Here is a 22,337-nt window from a genome sequence, read left to right on the forward strand (position 1 = left end):
CTGGTGATAAAGATGGACATTACCTAAGGATAAAGAGATCAATTCACCAAGAAGGCGTAACATACAAAGGTTTCTGAGTGCAGCTAAAGACAAAACCTTTAAATGTATGAGATAAAGCACTGAAAATTCAAGGGAGAAATTAACAATTCCACAATTATAGTTGACTATTTCAACAGTGCTCTCAGTAATTGGCAGGGCAAGCAGACACACACAATTAGTAAGTACATAGACCTGAACAACATGGTCGTTGTCAAATAACTTGGCCTAATAACATTATGGATCACTTCATCCAACAACAGCTGAATATACATTTTTTTCAAGTGCACGTGGGACATTCACCAGGATGGACCACATTCTGGGTCAGGAAATAAACCTTAACAAAATTTTAAGAAATTTAAATCACACAAAGAATATTTTCTAGCCACAAAGAATATTTTCTAGCCATAATGGAATTGAATTAGAAATCAATAACAGAAAAAAAAATCTGGAAAATCATCATATATTTAGAAATTAACACACTTCACAGCATATGGATAAAAGAGGAAATTAAAAAACATTTTGAATTGAATGAAAATAAAAAATATATCAGAATTCACAGGTTGTGACTAAGACAGATTAGAGAGAAAACTAACATTAACTGCTTATAGTAGAAAAGGAAAATCGGGTTAGAGAATAATCTATAGTATTAAATGCTTATAGTAGAAAAGAAGAAAGGCTTCAAGTCGTGATCCAAGTTTCTACCTTAAGGTAGCTAAAGAAGAGCAAATTAAACCCAAAATAAGCAGAAGGAAGAAACAACAAAGATGAAAGCAGAAATCAGGGAATTTATTATTGTCCTAGAGGTCCTAGCCAGTGAAGTAAGGCACAAGAAAGAAAGGGCATATGGGCTAAAGGAAGAAAGGAAAATGTATGTATTCATAGTATGATTTTTTTATATAGAAAATAATTGTTTATCAAAAAATGGGAGAATGGGTCTGTGTTTAAAACACTAACATCATAAAAGACAAAGAATTTTGGAAATATTCCATGTTAAAGGATACCGAAGTGAGAAATTAAGTAAATTTAATACCTGCTTCTAAATTAGATCCTGTTGGAAAATGCTATAAAGGAAGTGACAACTGATAAAATTAAAATATGGATGGAAGATTAAACAAAATACTTTATCAATGTATATATCAAGTTATGAAGGTGATAACACTGCTATTATTATGTTAGATAATTGTTAGTCATAGGAAATACTGAAATATTTGGGGGTTAAGGACCGTGATATATATAACTTAGCGTCAAGTGGTTCAGGAAAAAAATTATGTTCAGAATACAAGTACAGATGATAAAGTAAATAGTAAAATGTCATAGGCAGATCTCAGTGTTTCCTATTTTGTTTGTTACTTTTTATAAATTTGAAATTATTTCTTAAAAACCATTTGTAAAAGTTTCCTCAAAAATGGCAAAAGAAGGCCATCATACTTGAAGTTGGAAATTGCTTTTCTTACAGTAAGAAGCCTTGAGGGATGAGGTAGTCTGCCTCCAGAACAAAGAGTAGTTGGCTTACTGCTTACTGTAGAACATTCATTTGCCCAAGCTTCACGTTACGCTCCTGTAATGTAGCTCACTGGGTGTGGAACCATCCATCTGGGCCCTCGCTGTTGCCCTCATGTGAGTTCACAGACATATGATGACCATACTCCATGCTGTGCTATGCATAAAGTCCTTTTCCTCCAATCCAGGAGTCTCATGTCTTTTCCCACCATCCATGAAAAAGTGACAGGCTAAGTTTTTAGATTAAAAGGGTAAAATAAAATCCTGGACCTGGTAGTCTTGTCCTCTGAACATGTCCTCATTGTTCCTATTTCTGTTCTTTTTCTCACACTGAATTCTTTGTCAGGATACCTTTCCCATTTTGCTGCCCAAATTACACATTCTGTATGCCTTCAGTTCTAGTTATGGTTTAGTAATTTCTCCTTCCCCAGATTCTTTCTTAAAAGGTTTCTGTTTTCTCCACTGCTCGTTAGTCACCTCTCCCTCCCTCTCTTCTGTACTCCATTTCTTTCTCCTCTTCATCCATATTCCTCTTCCTCATTTTTCCCTTCTCTCTCTTTCTCTTATTTAAATGTTATCAGATTGAATATGATAAACTTCTCATTAGACTGTGTTTGCAGAGAGCAGACACTTTATCATATATGCATCTTTGTTCCCATTTGGAGCCAAGTGAGGATTGAATTATGTATTTCTGATTGATTCTTATTATGAGGAGCTGAAGTGTTCATAAACATTTTTTTTTAAGTCTTACCACAATCATAGCTTTATTTTTGGTTAGTGCATTGTTTACATAGTTCTAAAATACTAAGAATCATAGAATTTTAAGGGTTGAAAGAGTCTTAGAAATCATTCAGGGAAAAATCTCTTAATTTTTCTAAAAAGAATAGATCATGGTTAGTGAAATCCATTATCACTAAGAAAGGGCTTAAATCACTACTCTTAGAGGTTCTCAATTTGGTTATAAGTGATTATAATTTTTTATACTGCTTTAAGTTAATTTTTCTGTGTCATATTGTCATTTATTGGAGGTGACAATCACAAAATTGGGTTACAATTAATAAGTTAGTTATTGTAAGCATATGCATTTTGTGGTAAATTGTTGGGCCAGATTCAGCTTTTGTGGTATAATAGTGTTTGAAAGGGTGACTCACAATATCTCAATTTTAAGAGGATTATTCCTCTCTCCATTAGAATCTGGTCTAATAAATCAGCATTAAAATCTTTCTCTTGCCCACTTAGTCTGTACATCATAGTGATTAAGATAATTGGATTCTAGAACCAGATTTCCCGTGTTTGAACCTTCACCCAGCTACTTGCTGGCAGTTTGACCTTGGTTGTGTTACTTAACCCCTACGTGCTCTGATTACTCATTTGTAAAATGGGAATAATTCCAATACTTACCTAATGGGTTACTGAGAGATTAAATGAATTGATACATATAAAGTGCTTAAATGAGTGCCTGGCACAAAATAAGTGATACATATTTTAACTTCAGCGTAAGTAAGAGGATAGTTTATGCAGGTCATCAGCTTCAAAGAGGTTTAAGGGATTTTTTTCCCCTTTTGAGCTTATTCCCTCCAACGAATTCTTTTTACCTGTGCCTATCACCACACAGTTTTCTTCTATACATTATTCTTTGTGTGTTTTGTATGTGTAACATGTTTTGTGTGTACCTTTTTTTTAAAAAAACAATTTTTTAAAAATTGTAATTCCATTTTAGTGACTTTTAAATAATCAATACCATGAGTATGTGCTATAGAAATGAGGATATGTAAATATTTTAGATGTATACTTACAGAACCTGATACCTTGGTTATATATTTCCACTTTACCCACTTTTAACCAATATTCATATATGATTCTTTTCTAGATGATGATTGATTAAAAATACTAAACCATATAAATACAAGTATGACCATCCGTTGCTTTTAAGAATAACTGATCACTCAGTAACGTGGTCTAAGTAAAGTGTTCTCTTTTTTAATTATGTAGTCCTCCTCGCCATCCTCATCACAGCCTCATTCTAGCCACTGCAGAACGAAGGCCTCATCATTGTGTCACCATGCATCCCTGCCCTGGGTCAAACGTAACCATGTAGGCCCTGCAAAGGCTACCAGTCCATCTCTCCGTCTTCGTCGCTGGCGACCCTTCTTACGCCTACCATCTTTGGGTCTCCATTCTGTTGTAAGTGTAGTCAATCTCCCATCTCTTCTTCCAGTGACAAGGGCAGTCTATTTTTGTTTCCTTAAACTTCTTCAGTCTTCAAAGTGCTTTTCTCTTGGTTCACTCAACCATTAGCTTTTTCTCCCCCAATAAGACTGCAAACATATCTCAATGCTTTGCAGTCTGGCTTGACTTCCACCAGTGCCTTGGTGAACATCCATCTCTCCCCTCCATATCCTGTCAACAGAAGGGTGCTGATTGACATTCATGGTGATGTTTAAGTTCATGTCAGTTGTTAAAGTGAATATGTATTCTCTTACCCTTCATCATTCTGATTTCATTTAGTTGACTCTAGTCAACAAATGCTGTGTGCCTTCTGAGTTCTTTGCCATCTTTTACTTTATTTTTTTTCATGTTTCTGAACATGACTTTAGTCTCTTGTCATGTCCTGGGGTCACTTTACTTACTCTATCCTTAATCTGATCCTTCGTGGTGTAGGGTGTTTCATCTGAACTATTTTATTCCCTGAGGTGGCTCAGGTACTTGGTTTAATCTTGATCCAATCTTCCCCGCCTATTCAGTTTCTCCAGATCTTCTCCAAGAAGGAGGTGAAGATTTTCTCCTTGTGACTGTAGGGTTCCCACAAATTTTATGATTTCTCCTTCTTAGGTTGATAATATTAGCAAACTATTAAAAAAGTACATTTGTTCTTGTAATCTTGCTAATTATCTTAAAATTTGAGGTTGATGATGGAATTCTAATAATATTCATAATGGAAATAAACTGCAGAGTTAGGCAAATTCAACTCTTTTCTTTTTGATGTTTTAGCCTATTAATGTCAATGCCTGTGGTTTAGCAGAGCCTACCTAGAAATGCTGTATTTGAAAGATGTGGTGTTTGCCATACATTTATAAGAAACTTGACACTTCTATAAATCATCATGACTTTTCAAGCCAGAGAAAGTCTGATTACACATACACTTAGTGTTTAAAAAAATTAAAAGTTGGTGTGAAACATCCTTCCTTCCCCTTATTTATTCTTCTAGGGCTATACTCAAACTATGAAGTGGTGTCTTGGCACTTTTCCTTAAACATCTGTTTCTACCAAGTGTCATTATGATCATCAGAATAGCCTTTCCACTTGTGTTGAGTATCAACAAACTGGTGTGTCTATTTCATTATCCTCATTGGGTCACAACACACATTTGTCATTTTGATTCATTTATCCATTTAATATTTGTTGCTTCCCTACTGTGCCATACACTGTTTGCCACAGTAGGAGATACAAGATGAATTAGCTGATCAGACTCACCCTAATTTTGCAAATTCTGATGGGCACAATTGATTCTGAATTTTAATACATTACTTTGTACTTAAAAATGCTCTAAATAGAAGTGAACATGTCATAAAAATTGGCATTTCTAGTTTTATGTTTTTACATAATGTCGATCTTTGCTCCATAGTAATTCCATTGCTGTTGTGTACCTTTCTAAATATTTTCAGAGCATAGTGGTTAATAACATTCTAGAGCCACACTGCCTAGGTGTGAAAGTAGATTCTATTACTTACTAGCTGTGTGACCTAGAGTTACTTAATGTTACTTAATGTCCTGTGCTTCAGTTTTCTTGAGAGTAAAATGAGTATAACTATACTTGCTACCTACCTTATCTGGTTTTTATGATGCTTAATTGGTCAATACATTTTTAAAGCAGTTAGAAGAGTGCCTGTTAAATATTAAGTGCCATACAATTATAAATTACATTTAAGCTTATTTTTTATGATTTGAAATTTATATTTAGTGTTTAATTAATTTCTCTCTAATCAATTTGTTATATCACCTTAATTTTTTGAGATAATAAGTGATATATTATAAATTAGGGGACTTTTTAAGAAATAGTATGTAAAAAGGTAGGCAAAAATGATCCAATCTATATCTTCTGGTTTTTGCCTTTTTAGTGGAATAATTTTTAAGCAGTTGAATAATTGCAGATTTCAGACTGTCAGACTAATTGACCAATGGAAACACTCCTAATAGGTCCTAAGGTTTTGTGGGAGACTTGGAAGTTTAGAGCTTACTTATCTTTTTATAGTAGTTTGAAGGCTTTTCATACCCTCTTTAGAGTTTTGTATTTTTAATATGCACTTTTGGATAAAAGGTACAATGATTCATAATTTTGAGTCACTAGATTTAGTGATTTCTTACATTTGTGATAATGCAGTATTAATCTTGTAATTATACGTAATGTTTATATAGCACCTAACAGTTTACAATGTACTTTCATGCATTTCATTTAAACTTCAAAGTGGATGAGAAACTCAGTGCTCCCAGGGGTTGGGTGCATTTTCAGGTCTCCGACTCCAATTGTACTACTTTTGGTTCTAGTATGGTTGCATTTACTGACAGAATATGAATAATAGAAGCTACAAGATGTATTACTCTTAAGAGAATATTAAAATAATTTTGAAAGCCTTGTAGCTCAAAAGATTTAAAGTACTTAATATCTTGGAGAATTGTCTTAAAATGAGTAAAACAAGACTTTCTTAACTTGATAAAGAAATCTTTCCATTAGTTTGTTATAAAATTGAATTGGTAGTTTGTAGAATTGCCTAGGTTTAGGCTTGAAAAGTTGGATTCTCTTCAGGTCATTGGTAGGATGAGGGTATTAGATTGAGTAGTCACTAATATATTTTGATTCTTTGACCAGCAAAGTAAGAAAACTCATTATCACTGTCTTTCATCATTTGAGAAGTATCATGTTCAAGAAGGATTAGACTTTCTCAGATGGTGGAAAAATACTGGGAGACATATTTTAGCCTCAGAAGGAGAGATAACTATAAACAAAACTTCCAAAGGTAGAATGGACCCCCTTAAAACCTAGGGGCCGTTTCCTGTTCTTGGAGGGGTCACCACAGGATGGGGCTGTCGGAGACAAAAGTCTACTGTTGGAGTAACAGTGAACTGGATAACTTTGCCAAGAATAAGAATAGCAACTGTAGAATTCTTTAGTTCTAAATCGAAGTTAGGAAGAGCTAGTTTGCCACCTCAGTTTATGATGAGGTTCTCTTCTCTCTTTTGTAATTGGAAGGAAATAATTTCTGAAGTATAATTTGAGATTAGATGAGTCACTCTATTTATAAGCTTTCACTAAATCCAAGATAGTAATGTTTATTCTATTATCTTTCAATTTCTGCATCTGAAAACTTCATACTACAACTACTTGAAGTATAATTAACATGAGGGTGAAAAATGTGTAAATTTCAGAAGTAAGATATTATCATGTTACAGGATGTTAAATGATGTGAGACATAATTTGATTATGCCTCTTTAAAATTTTATCTTTAAAATTTGTCCTTGCATTTAACAGTGATTGTATTTCATACCAAACCATTTAGATTTGATGTATAGTTCCCCATATTAGTGTTGCCCCTGTAGGTACAGATCATAGTGCCAGTTAATCATGTATTGACTTTGCATAAGTTATTCAAATGTCTAAGAAATGCAGCAGATATTGCTCATGAAAATTGAATTTGTTAAGCTATAAAAACCTACGTGTGGTTTCAAGGAGTTCACTAAGAAAGCAAGATAAAAATCATAGGCTATAGTTACTTGTATTTTATTTTACTCTTCTCCTCCTCCCCCGCCATTACTCTTTTGGTCTACCTTCCTTCATGTGTTCATTTTTAACTTTTTTGAATCTAGGGTCAATAATGATACTAATTTTATTCTAAGACTGTTTATATTGCATTGTTCAAAAAAGATTATCAAGTTTATCCCATTAAGAGAAGTGACTTTCTTGACTTAGAGTTTCTTTAACCCTGATTATACTATTAAATTTTTAGAAACTTTCTTATTTCAGATTTCAAAAATTAGAGAAATCAGTTCATGCATTCATTCCATTCAACAAGTATTCATTTTTACTCTACTATGAACTAGGCACTGGGGGGTCCCAAGGGGAGCAAGACAAGGTTTTTAGATCGGTTGAGGATTAAGAAAGATGTGCTTTTAGTCCATGTTTTACTTGTCGATGGGTGAGCACATTGCCATAAATGTAGTCATGTTCACTCTTTGTCCACCATATCAAAGATTGTGTCTTGCATTATATTGGATAAATGTTCTCTCATGTCATTTCATATTATTTGTTTCTGTTTATACGTACTGCATTGCTTTGTTTGATTACTAACATACAATATATATTTTTCCCTCCTATTCCAGGCACCAAGTATAGATGAAAAAGTAGATCTTCATTTTATTGCATTAGTTCATGTAGATGGGCATCTCTATGAATTAGGTAAGAACTGTTTTACTTTATTCCGGGTCAGGGTAATAGTAAATGGGAAGGTCTCTATTTATGATTAACAGGATGCCAATATTTATTCATGTTTGCTAATTTAATCAGTTGCCCTATAACATTGAGTTGGCAATAACGAAAGTTTTCCATAATAGAAAAAACAAGTTTTGTTTGATGTTCAAGCAATTTATAATTCAAGAATCTTTGCATACCACCTTTGCATTTTAAGGAAAGCAGGAAAGTGAGAATCATTATTGGAGACTCCTGTAAATCACTTCAATCGTCTTTACTAAATTATTAACGTCTAGATGAACCATGTTGACCCTGATACTAGTTCTAAGACACCTAGATTGTTTCTTTTTCATAGTTGTAGGGAAATAATCTCTGAAGAATAATGTGAGATTAGATGAGTTGCTCTAAGTGTTTTAGAAGAATTCAGTAAATCCAAGATAGTAATGAACTACATCTAGTGCAACATCTAGATGAACCATGTTGATCCTGATACTAGTTTAGATATGATGACTATGTTTAGATACTATGTCCTGATATTATGTTTAGATACTACAACATAATGCAATGTTCATAAGGCCTGGCTTTGTATACAGTAATGATTATTACTGGTTTTCAGGTTTTTATGCTCTTTCTTTATATTACATCTGATTTTTAAAAAGACTTTCCAGGAGTCCATATGTTTTCTGTCAGTGATTCCTAAAGGCATGTGTCAAAGTACCCATAATAAATTATTTGGTATTTTGGCCTATACCTGCACTTATTTTTTAAGAAGTTTAATTATAGGTAGACTATTTCAGGGAGTCTTGGAGGAAATCCTTATAATTTTAAATAGATACATTCAGAGAAACTTCTTACAATTCTTTTATAATTGTCCATTTCACTTTCTAGATACCATGAATTTTAATTATCTTTCTTCTCATTTGCTGTCTATATGTTAACTTGCCACTTTCATTTTCCTTGATTTATTAAAAGCAGAGGAGTTCTTTTCATTTTTGGGGCGATAATTGTTTTAATTGAAGTATAATTACATATAGTATTAGTTTTAAGTGTGCTTCATAGTGATTCACTATTTTTACACATTATAAAATGATTCTCACAATGTCTAGTTACCATCTGTCACCTACAAGGTTATTAGAATATTATTGATTATTTTCCCTATGCTGTACAGTACGTCCCAGTGACTTAAACTGGAAGTTTGTACCTCTTCTTTTTCCTACAGAAATATAGTTGATATACAATAGTGTATTAGTTTCAGGTATACCACATACTGATTTGACAATAGTATATATTATGAAATGCTCACTGTAATGAGTGCAGTTACCATCTGTCAGCATACAAAGTTATTAAAATATTATTTACTGTGTTCCCTGAGTTGTACTTTTCATCCCTGTGACTGTTTTATAATGTAAGTATACATGTTTTTATCCCCTTCACCTATTTCACCCATCTCCCCACCCATCCCTTCAGTTTGTTCTTTGTATTTATGAGTCTATTTCCGTTTTTTTGTTTGTTCATTTGTTTTGTTTTTTAGATTCCACATCAAGGTGAAAGCATATTTGTCTTTTCTGTCTGACTTATTTCACTTAGCATAATACCCTCTCTGGGTCCAACCATGTTGTCACAAATGACAAGCTTTCATTCTTATGGCTTAGTAATAGTCCATTGTATATATTCACCACATCTTAAAGGAAGCAGAGTTCTGAAAGGACTCAGATTGTGACTATAAATGTGGTCCATAAAATTGAGGTGTATTTTATGTTTGGAATATGGCAACAGAATTGTATACTTTATTAAAATGAAATATCTCTATCTCAGGATAAGAAAAGGTAAGAAAATAGTTTCATAGAAATGTATACCTCTGAGTATTTTCTACAATAGTATGTGATTTGACTTGGAAGCAAACTAAAATGAAAAGAAGTCCTTTTTATAGGAGTTTGTAAAAGACTTGCAGAGCAGCTGGGAAGATAAGCTTTGCTAACGGAGTCCACAAAATCTATGTAGAGATAGTGATTGGGGACTTCAGAAGCCTGATTGCTTGCTGACAGCTGAATTTCTGATCTGAATTGTGAGCAGTGGAGAATAACTCCACTGCTGAAAATAGTGGAGGTGAAAGTAAAGAGAGTGCCACAACCTCCCAGATGCATTCTGTTAGCTTCAAGAGAGTATATTTAGGAAAGACCAGAGAAGTTATAGCTATTATTCATATCCAGAGACTGTAAAAGTGTAATGATTATCAGAATGACAGACTTATTTCTACAACAAACAATAGTATCTAAAAGATATTTAGGAAAAAAATATCTGATCATCTCAATGCAATGGGAAGGTAAGAATTGACTAAAAAACTCAATTTGACTGCTAAGCTCACTTTCTGAGCTCAGAGGCTAAAAGGGCAGTTAGAAGAAAGACACAGATCAAGGGTAAGCTGTGTAGGAAGAGTAGTTCTCTTTTTTACATGCCAAAATCAACACTACATGACTTTAAAATTGATTTAATTAAGAACATCAGAAAAGAAAGGCAGAACTACTGAGGTCTTACTGGGTTTAGGTATTCTTTAGCAAGAAGAATGATCAATATAGCTGACAGGAAATTAGAGCCTTTTATGGGATTACATTCTTTTTATTTTTTATTTTTTTATTTTTATATCGTTAATGTACAATTACTTGAATAGCATATGGTTACTAGACTTGCCCTATTATCAAGTCTCCCCTACATACCCTATTACAGTCACTGTCCATAAACATAGTAAGATGCTATAGAGTCATTACTTGTCTTCTCTGTATATACTGCCTTTCCCGTGTCCCTCCACCCCCTGCTACTTTATGTGTGCTAATTTTAATGCCCCATTTTTCCCCTTAGCCCTCCCTTCTCATCCATCCTCCCCAGTCCCTTTCCCTTTGGTAACTGTTAGTCCATTCTTGGGTTTTTTGGGTTTTCTGTTTTGTTCCTTCAGTTTTTGCTTTGTTCTTATACTCCACAGATGAGTGAAATCATTTGGTACTTGTCTTTCTCTGCCTGGCTTATTTCACTGAGCATAATACCCTCTAGCTCCATCCATGTTGTTGCAAATGATAGGATTTTTTTTCTTCTTATGGATGAATAATATTCCATTGTGTATATGTACCACATCTTCTTCATCCATTCATCTACTGATGGACACTTAGGTTGCTTCCATTTCTTGGCTATTGTAAATAGTGCTGTGATAAACGTAGGGGTGCATCTGTCTTTTTCAAACTGGGCTGCTGCATTCTTAGGGTAAATTCCTAGGAGTGGAATTCCTGGGTCAAATGGTATTTCTATTTTGAGCTTTTTGAGGAACCTCCATACTGCTTTCCACAATGGTTGAACTAATTTACATTCCCACCAGCAGTGTAGGAGGATTCCCCTTTCTCTACATCGTCACCCATATTTGTTGTTGTTTGTCTTTTGGATGGTGGCGATCCTTACTGCTGTGAGGTGATATCTCATTGTGGTTTTAATTTGCAGTCCTGGGATGATTAATGATGTGGAGCATCTTTTCATGTGCCTGTTGGCCATCTGAATTCATTCTTTGGAGAAGTGTCTGTTCAGCTCCTCTGCCCATTTTTTAATTGGATTATTTGCTTTTTGTTTGTTGAGGTGTGTGAGCTCTTTATATAATTTGGATGTCGACCCCTTATCAGATATGTCATTTAAGAATATATTCTCCCATACTGTAGGATGTCTTTTTGTTCTACTGATGGTGTCCTTTGCTGTACATAAGCTCTTTAGTTTGATATAGTGCCACTTATTCATTTTTGCTTTTGTTTCCCTTGCCTGGGAAGATATGTTCATAAAGAAGTTGCTCATGTTTATGTCCAAGAGACTTTTGCCTATATATTTTTTTAAGAGTTTTATTGTTTCAAGACTTACATTCAGGTCTTTGATCCATTTTGAGCTTACTTTTGTGTATGGAGTTAGACAATAATCCAGTTTCATTCTCTTACATGTAGCTGTCCAGTTTTGCGAACACCAGCTGTTGAAGAGGCTGTCATTTCCCCATTGTATATCCATGGCTCCTTTATTGTATATTAATTGACCATATGTGCTTGGGTTTATATTTGGATTCTTTATTGTGTTCCACTGGTCTATGGGTCTGTTCTTGTGCCGGTACCAAATTGTCTTGATTACTGTGGCTTTATAGTAGAGGTTGAAGTCAGGGAGTGTAATTCCCCCTGCTTTATTCTTCCTTCTCAGGATTGCTTTGGTTATTTGGGTTCTTTTTTCATTGCATATGAATGTTAGAACTATTTCCTCTAGTTCATTGAAGAATGCTGTAGGTATTTTGATAGGGATTGCATTGAATCTGTAGATTGCTTTAGGCAGGTTGGCCATTTTGACAATATTAATTCTTCCAAGCCAAGAGCATGGGATGAAATTCCATTTCTTTGTGTCCTCTTTAATTTCTCTTTAGAGTGTCCCATAGTTTTCAGGGTATAGGTCTTTCACTTCCTTGGTTAGGTTTATTTGTAGGTATTTTATTCTTTTTGATGCAATTGTGAATGGAATTGTTTTCCTGATTTCTCTTTCTGCTACTTCATCATTAGTGTATAGCAATGCAACAGATTTTTGTGTATTAATTTTGTATCCCACAACTTTGCTGAATTCAGATATTAGTTCTAGTAGTTTTGGAGTGGATTCTTTAGGGATTTTTATGTACAGTATCATGTCATCTGCAAACAGGGATAGTTTCCTTGCCAATCTGGATGCCTTTTATTTCTTTGTTTTGTCTGTTTGCCATGGTTAGGATCTCCAGAACTATGTTGAATAAAAGTGGGGAGAGTAGGCATCCTTGTCTTGTTCCCAATCTCAAAGGAAAAGCTTTCAGCTTCCTGCTGTTAAGTATAATGTTGGCTGTGGGTTTGTTATATATGGCCTTTATTATGTTGAGGTACTTGTCCTCTATAACTATTTTGTTGAGTTTTTATCATGAATGAATGTTGAATTTTGTCCAATGCTTTTTCAGCATCTATGAAGATGATCACATGGTTTTTGCCCTTCATTTTGTTGATATAGTGGGTGATGTTGATGAATTTTCGAATATTGTACCATCCTTGTATCCCTGGGATGAATCCTACTTGATCATGATGGATGATCTTTTTGATGTATTTTTGAATTTGTTTTGCTAATATTTTATTGAGTATTTTTGCTTCTATGTTCATCAGGTATATTGGTCTGCAATTTTCTTTTTTTGTGGTGTCTTTGCCTGGTTTTGGTATTAGAGTGATGTTGGCCTCGTAGAATGAGTTTGGGAGTATTCCCTCCTCTTCTACTTTTTGGAAAACTTTAAGGAGGATGGGTATGAGGTCTTCACTAAATGTTTGATAAAATTCAGCAGTGAAATGATCTGGTAAAGCGCTTTTGTTCTTAGGTAGTTTTTTGATTACCTATTCAATTTCTTCACTGGTAATTGGTCTATTCAGATTTTCTGTTTCTTCTGGGTCAGCCTTGGAAGGTTGTATTTTTCTAGATAGTTTTCCATTTCTTCTAGGTTATCCAGTTTGTTAGCATATAGATTTTCATAGTATTCTCTAATAATTCTTTGTATTTCTATGGTGTCTGTAGTGATTTATCCTTTCTCATTTCTGATTCTGTTTATGTGTGTAGATTCTCTTTTTTTCTTGGTAAGTCTAGTTAGAAGTTTATCTATTTTGTTTATTTTCTCTAAGAACCAGCTCCTGCTTTCATTGATTCTATTGTTTTATTCTTCTGAATTTTATTTATTTATGCTTCAATCTTTGTTATGTCCCTCCTTGTACAGACTTTTAGCCTCATTTTGTTCTTCCTTTTCTAGTTTCATTAATTGTGAGTTTAGACTGTTCATTTGGGATTGTTATTCTTTCCTGAGGTAGGCCTGTATTGCAATATATTTCCCTCTTCGCACAGCCTTTGCTGTGTCCCACAGATTTTGTGTGGTTGAATTATTGTTGTCATTTGTCTACATATATTGCTTGGTCTCTGTTTTTATTTGGTTATTGATCCATTGATTATTTAGGAGCATGTTACTAAGCCTCCATGTGTTTGTGGGCTCTTTCATTTTCTTTGTGTAATTTATTTCTCATTTCATACCTTTGTGATCTGAGAAGCTGCTTGGTACAATTTCAATCTTTTTTCAATTTACTGAGGTTCTTTTTGAATTTACTGAGTTTCTTTTTGTGGCCTAGTATATGATCTATTCTTGAAAATGCTCCATGTACATTTGAGAAGAATGTGTATCCTGTTGCTTTTGGATGAAATGTTGTGTAGATGTCTGTTAGGTCCATCTGTTCTAATAGGTTGTTCAGTGCCTCTGTCTCTTTATTACTTATTTTCTGCCTGGTTGATCTGTCCTTTGGAGTGAGTGGTGTGCTGAAGTCTCCTAAAATGACTGTATTGCATTCTATTTCCCCCTTTCATTCTGTTAGTATTTGTTTCACATATGTAGGTGATTCTGTGTTGGGTGCATAGATACTTATAATAATATCTATTATGAGGGAGATAATAATCCTCTTGTTGGACTGACCCCTTTATCATTATGTAATGTCCTTCTTTGTCTCTTGTTACTTTCTTTGTTTTGAAGTCTATTTTGTCTCATACAAGTACTGCAACTCCTGCTTTTTTCTTCCTGGTAGTTGCATGAAATATCTTTTTCCATCCCTTTACTTTCAGTCTTTGGGTTTGAAGTGAGTCTCTTGGAGGCAGCATACAGATGGGTCTTGTTTTTTTATCCATTCATTGACCCTTAGGATTACATTCTTTAAATGAATTTTTAAATTTCAGAGTTCTAAAGAATAGCCATAATCTTTGAGATGTCATAGAAAACGGGAGTAAGAACAAAACAAATGAAGATGGGCAGTTGCTGAGTCACTGCAAGGGAAATCGGCAGCAACACTGACATGGATTCCTAATAAATTTGAAAGGAATGTTGAGTGAGAAAAGTATTGAGTTAGTGAAAACATTGATTAAGAAAACAGGATACAGTTTTTAAGAAGAAGAAAAATCAAAGTAGCCTTATTTTGAAAAATAAGGCTATGTGACTATAGACATGGTATAAGCTAATTTGTACAGGACAGTTAACAAAAGGCCATAGTACTGTTTAATAGTATTCATTCTGTATTAAATTGTGAAGTTAATTAATGAAAAGGATTGAGTTATTTGTCTTTTTGTTATCACTCCTTCCTTTCTTTCAGAGCTTCATATAGTTCCTGGCATATGTAGAAGGGGAGAAGTACATATTTTTAAGCAGATGTAATACTATTTATGGATAAATTAGAGCAATGAGGTTGGGAGGTGAATTCAGAACTGATTAAACCACCAGATTAGAAACTGTTATCTAACAATTTATTGTCTACCTGAAGACAGAGGAATACTCTGAAACATTTTTTTAAATTTTGAAATAATTTAAAACTCTTGTAATAATTTCTGACATTATATACAGAGTTCCCTTAACCCTTCACTCAATTTCCCAGCTGCAGTTAAAGTCTCTAAACCATTTGAAAACAAGTTGTAGATATGATGTCCCTTTATCTTTTAATGCTTCTGTATGTATTTCCTCAAAAGAAGTGACTACTCTCCTATGTAACTACAAAAATCAGGAAATTAACATTGATTCAGTATTAGCATTGAATCCACAGGTCTTTTCAGATTTGCTGGTTTTCACATTAATGTCCTCTATAGGTTCAGGATCCAATCCAAGATCATGTGTTACATTAAATTATCATGTTCCTTAGTCTCATAATCTGCAATGGTTCCTCAAATCTATTTTTGACTCTTATGTCTTTGATGTTAATTCGTAAGAATAAAGTACAGTTACTTTGAGATTATTCTTCAGTTTGGGTTGTCTGATATTTCTTCATGATTTAAACATTTTTGGCATGTACACCACAGAACTAATGCTCTGTCCTTTTTCATGCATCATTTCAGAAGGCATAGGATGTTGATTTGTCCCATTACCAGTTACGCTTTTAGTACTTAATTTAGAAGGTATCTGCTTTGTTTCTCCAATATAAAATTAATATATAATATAATATTACATACTCATTATTAGTAATGAATAAATATTTTATGCAGAGATAGTTTAAGACTATGTAGTTCCTCAGTAAGTCTATCAATTTAGCATCTATTGATGATTCTTGACTGAGTTATCACCATAATGATTGCCAACTGATTTTTTTTAAGAACTCCTCCAACACTAGATGCTTTATTTCTTCCCACATTCCTTAAGTCATTCATTCATATCAGAATGGATTCATCAATTCATATTTTACTCAAAAGATTACAATCTATTATTACATATTTTGATACTCAAATTGTCCCAGACTTGGCCTTGAAGGAACCCTTTCCAGGTTGGCCCTTTTCTCCTTTTGATATGTCCCTGTCATTCTTTGAACACTTACTAACTCAGCAGTGGAACAAGATGGTCTAGGCTCATCTTTTATTTTCTGTGCCCCAGCCCTACATTCAGCCACTTCTCCATAGAACTCTGGTTCCTTTCAGTGGTAAATGTGCTAGGTATGCTCATTGCTACTGAGATATCATTGCTTCTCTCAGGGAAAGAGCTAGGAAATATGTTATATAAATATACTCACACATATATATGAATATGAATATACATGCACACAGTTATATCTGTTTCTTATCTATATATTAGAAAAATTCATTGATATCAATACTTCCAATTGTAATCTAATGCTATACAGCTTATTCTAGTGTTCTCCATTATTCTTCATATATTTTCTAATTTAACTATTCCCCTTGTATATAAACAAGCTCTTGGTCTCCTTGACCTAAACTCAGTCCCAGACACACTGCTGCCACCTGGCACACTGATCGTGACCCAGCCCAGATAGAACACAATAGCTCTCCAAAGTGGGTAGGCACCGTCTTTCTGTTACTGTGTAAATTCCAGGAGCCTCATTTTCCTTGAACTCTGCTCTCTTTCTCAGTCTTCTCATTGAGACTTCTCTGCTCTGCTTAGGTTCCCCGTTCCTGCACTGGCAGAAAGCTGGTATTACTGTCAGGCTCACCTGTGGGTGACCTGTTTCCCTGTGTCTAAAGACAACTGTTTCAGATATTTTGTCCTGGTTTTAAGATTGCTTCCAGTGGGAGGCCTAGTCCACAACCAGTTGTTTCTACCTGGTTCCAGGTAGAAGTGGCCTAAGTATTTATTATTTTTTGACTTCCCCCAATGACAATAAGGATTTAGCTTTCCTTTGTCACCATTTTTCCTTACTACTCCCTTTTTCCTGTTCTCCCAGTATCCTTTTAGTTGTTTATATTATTATGACCCTTCTCAGCTGAGCCATAATTAATATACTTTTCTTTTGAACTTTTTAATTTCTTTCAATCTAGTAATTATCCCATTTTGCCTTTTGGTTTGTTTGGTTAATACTCATATTTTTCTCTGAAAGTAGTGTATATCAGTCCAGGTCTATCACTGTGTGTATGCATATAGATTCAAACATATTTGTATGTTTAGAAGGGATTGGGTTTTGTGGATTGACCAAGTCACTTATAAGACGTCTGAGATTATAGATTTAGATTCAGAGTGTCAGTTAACTTAGGGTTAACATGAGTTTATATAATTCTGGACTTCTTCATTTTTTTCACTGATTTGAAAGAACAGTAGTTTATTCAAAGTGATCATAATTCTGTTAAATTATTTTTGGTGGTAAGCAAAATAATCCTAGGTTATTTAGATTGTTGCTCTGGGCTGCTGCCTTGGTGGTACACAGCAATAGTAGTATATGAACTTCATGGTGGCTCCCTTCCTTGTTAAAAACATATCAGTCTTGCTTAGGAGCCTTGTGATTCAGCTTTTAAAGTGAAGAAAGAAAAATTTCATATTTCTAAAGGTAAAAACTGTAGTTAAAACTGGCATTAATTTTGCATATTCTTTTTAGGAAATTAAAGCCAATGTTTATTTCTAATAATTCTGTGTGTGAAAATAATTTAGGCTTCCAAACATGGAAGCAAAGTTCTAATTATTTTTAATTTACAAAATACCAATAGGTAGCACATTTAAAATATTAGTTTTAGGATATATATTTTAAATATCTTTTAACTTCTGCCTCACTACTGGAAGAGGAAAATGGAAGTTCACAGAACATTACCCTGTACAAACAGCTAAACATACAATATGTCTTTTTTCCACAGATGGACGGAAACCATTTCCAATTAACCATGGGGAAACTAGTGATGAAACTTTACTAGAGGTAACAAATTTACCTGCCCCTAAGAAGTGTTATTAGTGTTCTTGTTATCTTTAAAACATCTCTAAAGATCTCTTGTGTCCATTTTTCTCTGTGTTTGAATGCTTCCTTGCTGCCTTGAGAAAACTCAAAAAGAAAATTTTGAATTTCTGATAAAAATCTACAGCTGATGAAGAGGTTTTCAGAGCTTTTTGTGTTAACAAGTGTCAAATTTGAGAAAGACAAGAGTATGAAAGAGTTGCACATCATATCCCATATTTCATTGAATCTAAGACACCATCATATATGTATGTTGATCCTGATTTTAGAGATTTTAAAATTTATGGAAAAAATTGTATCTTAGAATTAATGAAACATGTAACTTTCAAATTAAAGTTTCTTTAGAGAAACTTTCTAAATAGTTTCTAAAGAACTATATTTTACACCTTTGTACTAAGCAAATTAGGCCACTAACCATGCTTTATTTTTCATCTGGAAAAAGAAGTATGTCATATAAAACTGGCATGAATTGGGAAAATATGAAACACTTATTTATCTCTTGTAAGTAGAACACACGTTTATAAACTGAAAAATATTATACATTTTTTTTCTATAGGATGCCATAGAAGTTTGCAAGAAGTTTATGGAACGTGACCCTGATGAACTGAGATTCAATGCAATTGCTCTTTCTGCAGCATAGCTTGTTCAATAGTGGAAACACCAAATATTGTATTATTTGAAACAAAAATGAAATTTCTGCTGCCATACACTAACTCAAAATTTTTGATATTTTCATTAACTTGACTGATTAAACTTTATGTGAATTGAACTTTGACTTAATCTGTGTTTTATATTATTTTTGCCACCAGTTAAAACCACAGTTCTTTCCTTTCTTTCTTGTGAAGGATCTATCTACTTTGTTTGACAACTAGCAATAGCTTTCTTATTCTCTTTAAATTTCATGGGAGATTTTTATATTGGGACACAGGTGCAATTCCCACCTACATAGTATGAATATTTAGTATATCATCTATGTTAACATATTTATTTAGCAAACGTTTGTTGAAAATCTACTTGTAACAAGCTAGATACTGTTCTAGGTACAGGTGTTACAGCAGTTAATACTATTGACCAGTTCATAGTCCTGGAGCTTATATGTTCTTAATAAGATACAGACCAGTGATAGATGCTTTGCAGGAAATTAAAGTCAGATTTGTGTTCAAGAGTGATTGAGTGGGTACTTTGGATTTTATCATCAGAGAAGGCTACTATGAGCAGGTAGCTTTCAAATTGAGATCCCAGTGGCAAAAAGTAGACAGTCAGAATACAGAGGTATATGTGTGAATGTGGTGTGTGTTTTGAAGAAGGAAGGGCTGCAGTTAAATCTTAAAGGATAGGAGGAAGGCAGTGGAAAATTGAAAGGGTATTTTTAGAGCTGGGTCAACAGACAGGGTTGGTGTGATGGCAATGTCCTATATCTTTTTGGGAGAGTATTGGTTGAATGGTTCAGTTAAAATCCATACTTCATTGTATATACATATACCTAAAAAAAAAAGTTGCAAAGAGCATAGCAGTCAGGAGAAATAACAGATTGATCTGGAATGAAGTTCTGGATCAATAATTGAGTGTAGATGTTTATACATGACTCACTGAGTTAACCTAAATTCCTGAGTCACTGGCATGAGGTAAGTGGTGTTTTAGGAAGAGTGATAGTGCAGTGGCTTGCAGAATGGACTGGATCTTTGTTATCAAAGTGTAATTGTATCATTACCTGAGAACTTGTTAGAAATGCTGAATTTCAGACCCCACCCTTGACCTAAATCAGAACCTGTATTTTCATCAAGATCCCTTGGTGAGTCATATGCTTATTAAATTTGGAGAGCACTGAACTAGAAAAAGTAACCTATAATGAGGGTGAATAAATTATCTGAAACAATTCAATGAACTGTGTATATAGATGATGATCTTGCCGTGCCAGTAACAACCAGTGTCCTTCTCCTTTGTTACATTGTTTGTATTTTGTACTCACATCTATGCTTTATATTTCTTAAGAACTTTAAATATTCCTAAGCAGTTTGCTGATTGTTGCTTTGTTGCATTTCTCCTACTATATAATTTTTTAATAGATCCCTAATCAATGGTGTATTACCAAAATTTTACATAGTTTCTCAAAGTTTGCTATGAGGAATACTAATTTTCCAGATTTAATGGGCAAGAAGGGTTTGTGGTCAAGTAGCTTTTCAAAACACTTGAGTTAAAGTTAGTTTTAAAAAATTACAGTTATATTGGTTGGGAGGTAATTTCAGAACTCCTCAGATCTTTTAAAAAAATATCATTCTGTGTATATCAGTTTCTGAATATTTTCAGAGCAAGATTTAGGACTAGTATTTTTTTACACATACATTAATGTGATAGTCCATTGTGGAAAATACAACTTGAAAATTTTCTCTTCTGCCTTCTTAAGTTTATGTCCAGAATTTGAGTCCTTCAACTTAATTTCCAAAAACACTTTGTTTAGTCACTTTCTTAAAATTTAGCACTTGTAGAAGAAATTAATGATTAATTTTGTTTTGAAACTTATGGAGACACTAAAGGTGATTAAGTTGTGGGTCATTTATATTGCTGTTAATGATCATAATATATCTGGGGGAAATGCAACTAAAAGAACTGAAACTAAATGTTTTTACTTGATGGGCTTTTGGGGATTAACTAAACATCTTTCACTGAATGTAATGTTTGCTTCATATTATTGAAACGGGAGTGTTTATGAGCTCTATATATTTAACCACTAATATTTTCTGTGTTCATTTGTGACTAAATCATTTGTGATCAAAATAGAAGTTCTCTTTATTCTTAGGCAAGTCAAATTTCAATGTCTTAAATATAAACCATCTTTAATTCTGTATAAAAATTAATTGAACAAAGAAATCCAATTTAAATTTAGTTTCATTCTTCGATTTGTGTGCAGTGCTTATTAGGTAAGCTTTATAATTGAGTTGTGTATAATAAACAACATGCTTATTTTATTAAATCAGAATAATATAGTTTAATAGAGAATTTTAGCCATTCATGTTTTCTAGAACAATAGCTTTCAAAGAAGCATCTATATAGGCTTATGATTCCTATTTGGTGCTTGTAAGAAAATTGCAAAAGAGGCATATTTTCATAAAGTGTTAGACTTTTTAAACACTTCTATTTATAGAAATGTATTCCTTTTAGGAAAAGCTTACAAATATGTATATCTGTGTATATACATGCATTACTTGGGAACTAACAAGTATATATGTATACATACATGTATATGTACACACACATGCACACACACATTCAACTTTGAATAGGCAAATAACTTGGGTCTGAATTCTCTGCGTATTATTTAAATCCTTGACCGAAGTTAAAGTAAAGCCAATTTTAAAAGTGTGTATCCGTTGTAAAAGGTTTTTAGAGCCTAATTTTTTTTAAGGTATCATTGATATACTTTTATGAAGGTTTCACATGAAAAACAATGTGGTTACTACATTCACCCATATTATCAATTCCCTCCCCATACCCCATTGCACTCACTGTCCAGTATAGTAAGATGCCACAGAGTCACTACTTGTCTTCTCTGTGCTACACTGTCTTCCCCATGATCCCCCCACCATGTGTACTAATCATAATACCCTTCAATCCCATTCTCCCTCCCCAACTGCCCTCCCCCACCTGTCCCCTTTGGTAACTGCTAGTTCGTTCTTGGAGTTTGTGAGTCTGCTGTTTAGAGCCTAATTTTATAGGATTTGTAAACACACATACATCAAGTTTAATGGTTTATGGTTTTATCTTCTACTATTCTTTGGTAAGATCCTAAAATAAGGTTCCTGTGTTCTCAAAAAAACTACCACTAAAAACTAAATGTGGAATATACTAAGTTTTCAGATAGTAGAAAAAAAGTTTTGTCATTTCTTCTGCTTCTTTTGATTCAAAATTTGACCTCTTAAATGCATAAACTATGTGATTTAGAAGATTCAACATCAGAAGGGCATTTTTTTCCTTCATGCCAATGGTGTCAGTTGATCAAAACAATCCACCATGCCTTATTTCCTGTATATTCTTGCTTGTTTTTCTTTTGAATAAGTTATTCTAAATCTTTCTCTTGACTTCTTTGTTTAGGA

General features: G+C 33.7%; 1 protein-coding gene across 6 annotated transcripts in view; it reads left to right on the forward strand.

Annotated features, from left to right (window-relative positions):
• Positions 1 to 19,021, forward strand: part of UCHL3 (ubiquitin C-terminal hydrolase L3) — a 117,686-nt gene extending 98,665 nt beyond the window's left edge. For 5 of the 6 annotated variants that reach the window (XM_036893810.2, XM_036893807.2, XM_036893808.2 and 2 more), the window contains 4 exons: positions 3,532 to 3,723; positions 7,915 to 7,990; positions 18,152 to 18,210; positions 18,803 to 19,021. In XM_036893810.2, coding sequence (XP_036749705.2) covers positions 3,532 to 3,723; positions 7,915 to 7,990; positions 18,152 to 18,210; positions 18,803 to 18,886 — 411 coding nt within the window. In that variant the 3' untranslated portion in view covers positions 18,887 to 19,021. The remainder of the gene's footprint in view (positions 1 to 3,531; positions 3,724 to 7,914; positions 7,991 to 18,151; positions 18,211 to 18,802) is intronic. The other variant, XM_036893811.2, reaches the window with a different exon arrangement.
• Positions 19,022 to 22,337: the final 3,316 nt, after the last annotated feature.

This window comes from Manis pentadactyla, chromosome 17 (genome assembly GCF_030020395.1).
Source record: "Manis pentadactyla isolate mManPen7 chromosome 17, mManPen7.hap1, whole genome shotgun sequence".
Taxonomy (NCBI): Eukaryota; Metazoa; Chordata; class Mammalia; order Pholidota; family Manidae; genus Manis; species Manis pentadactyla.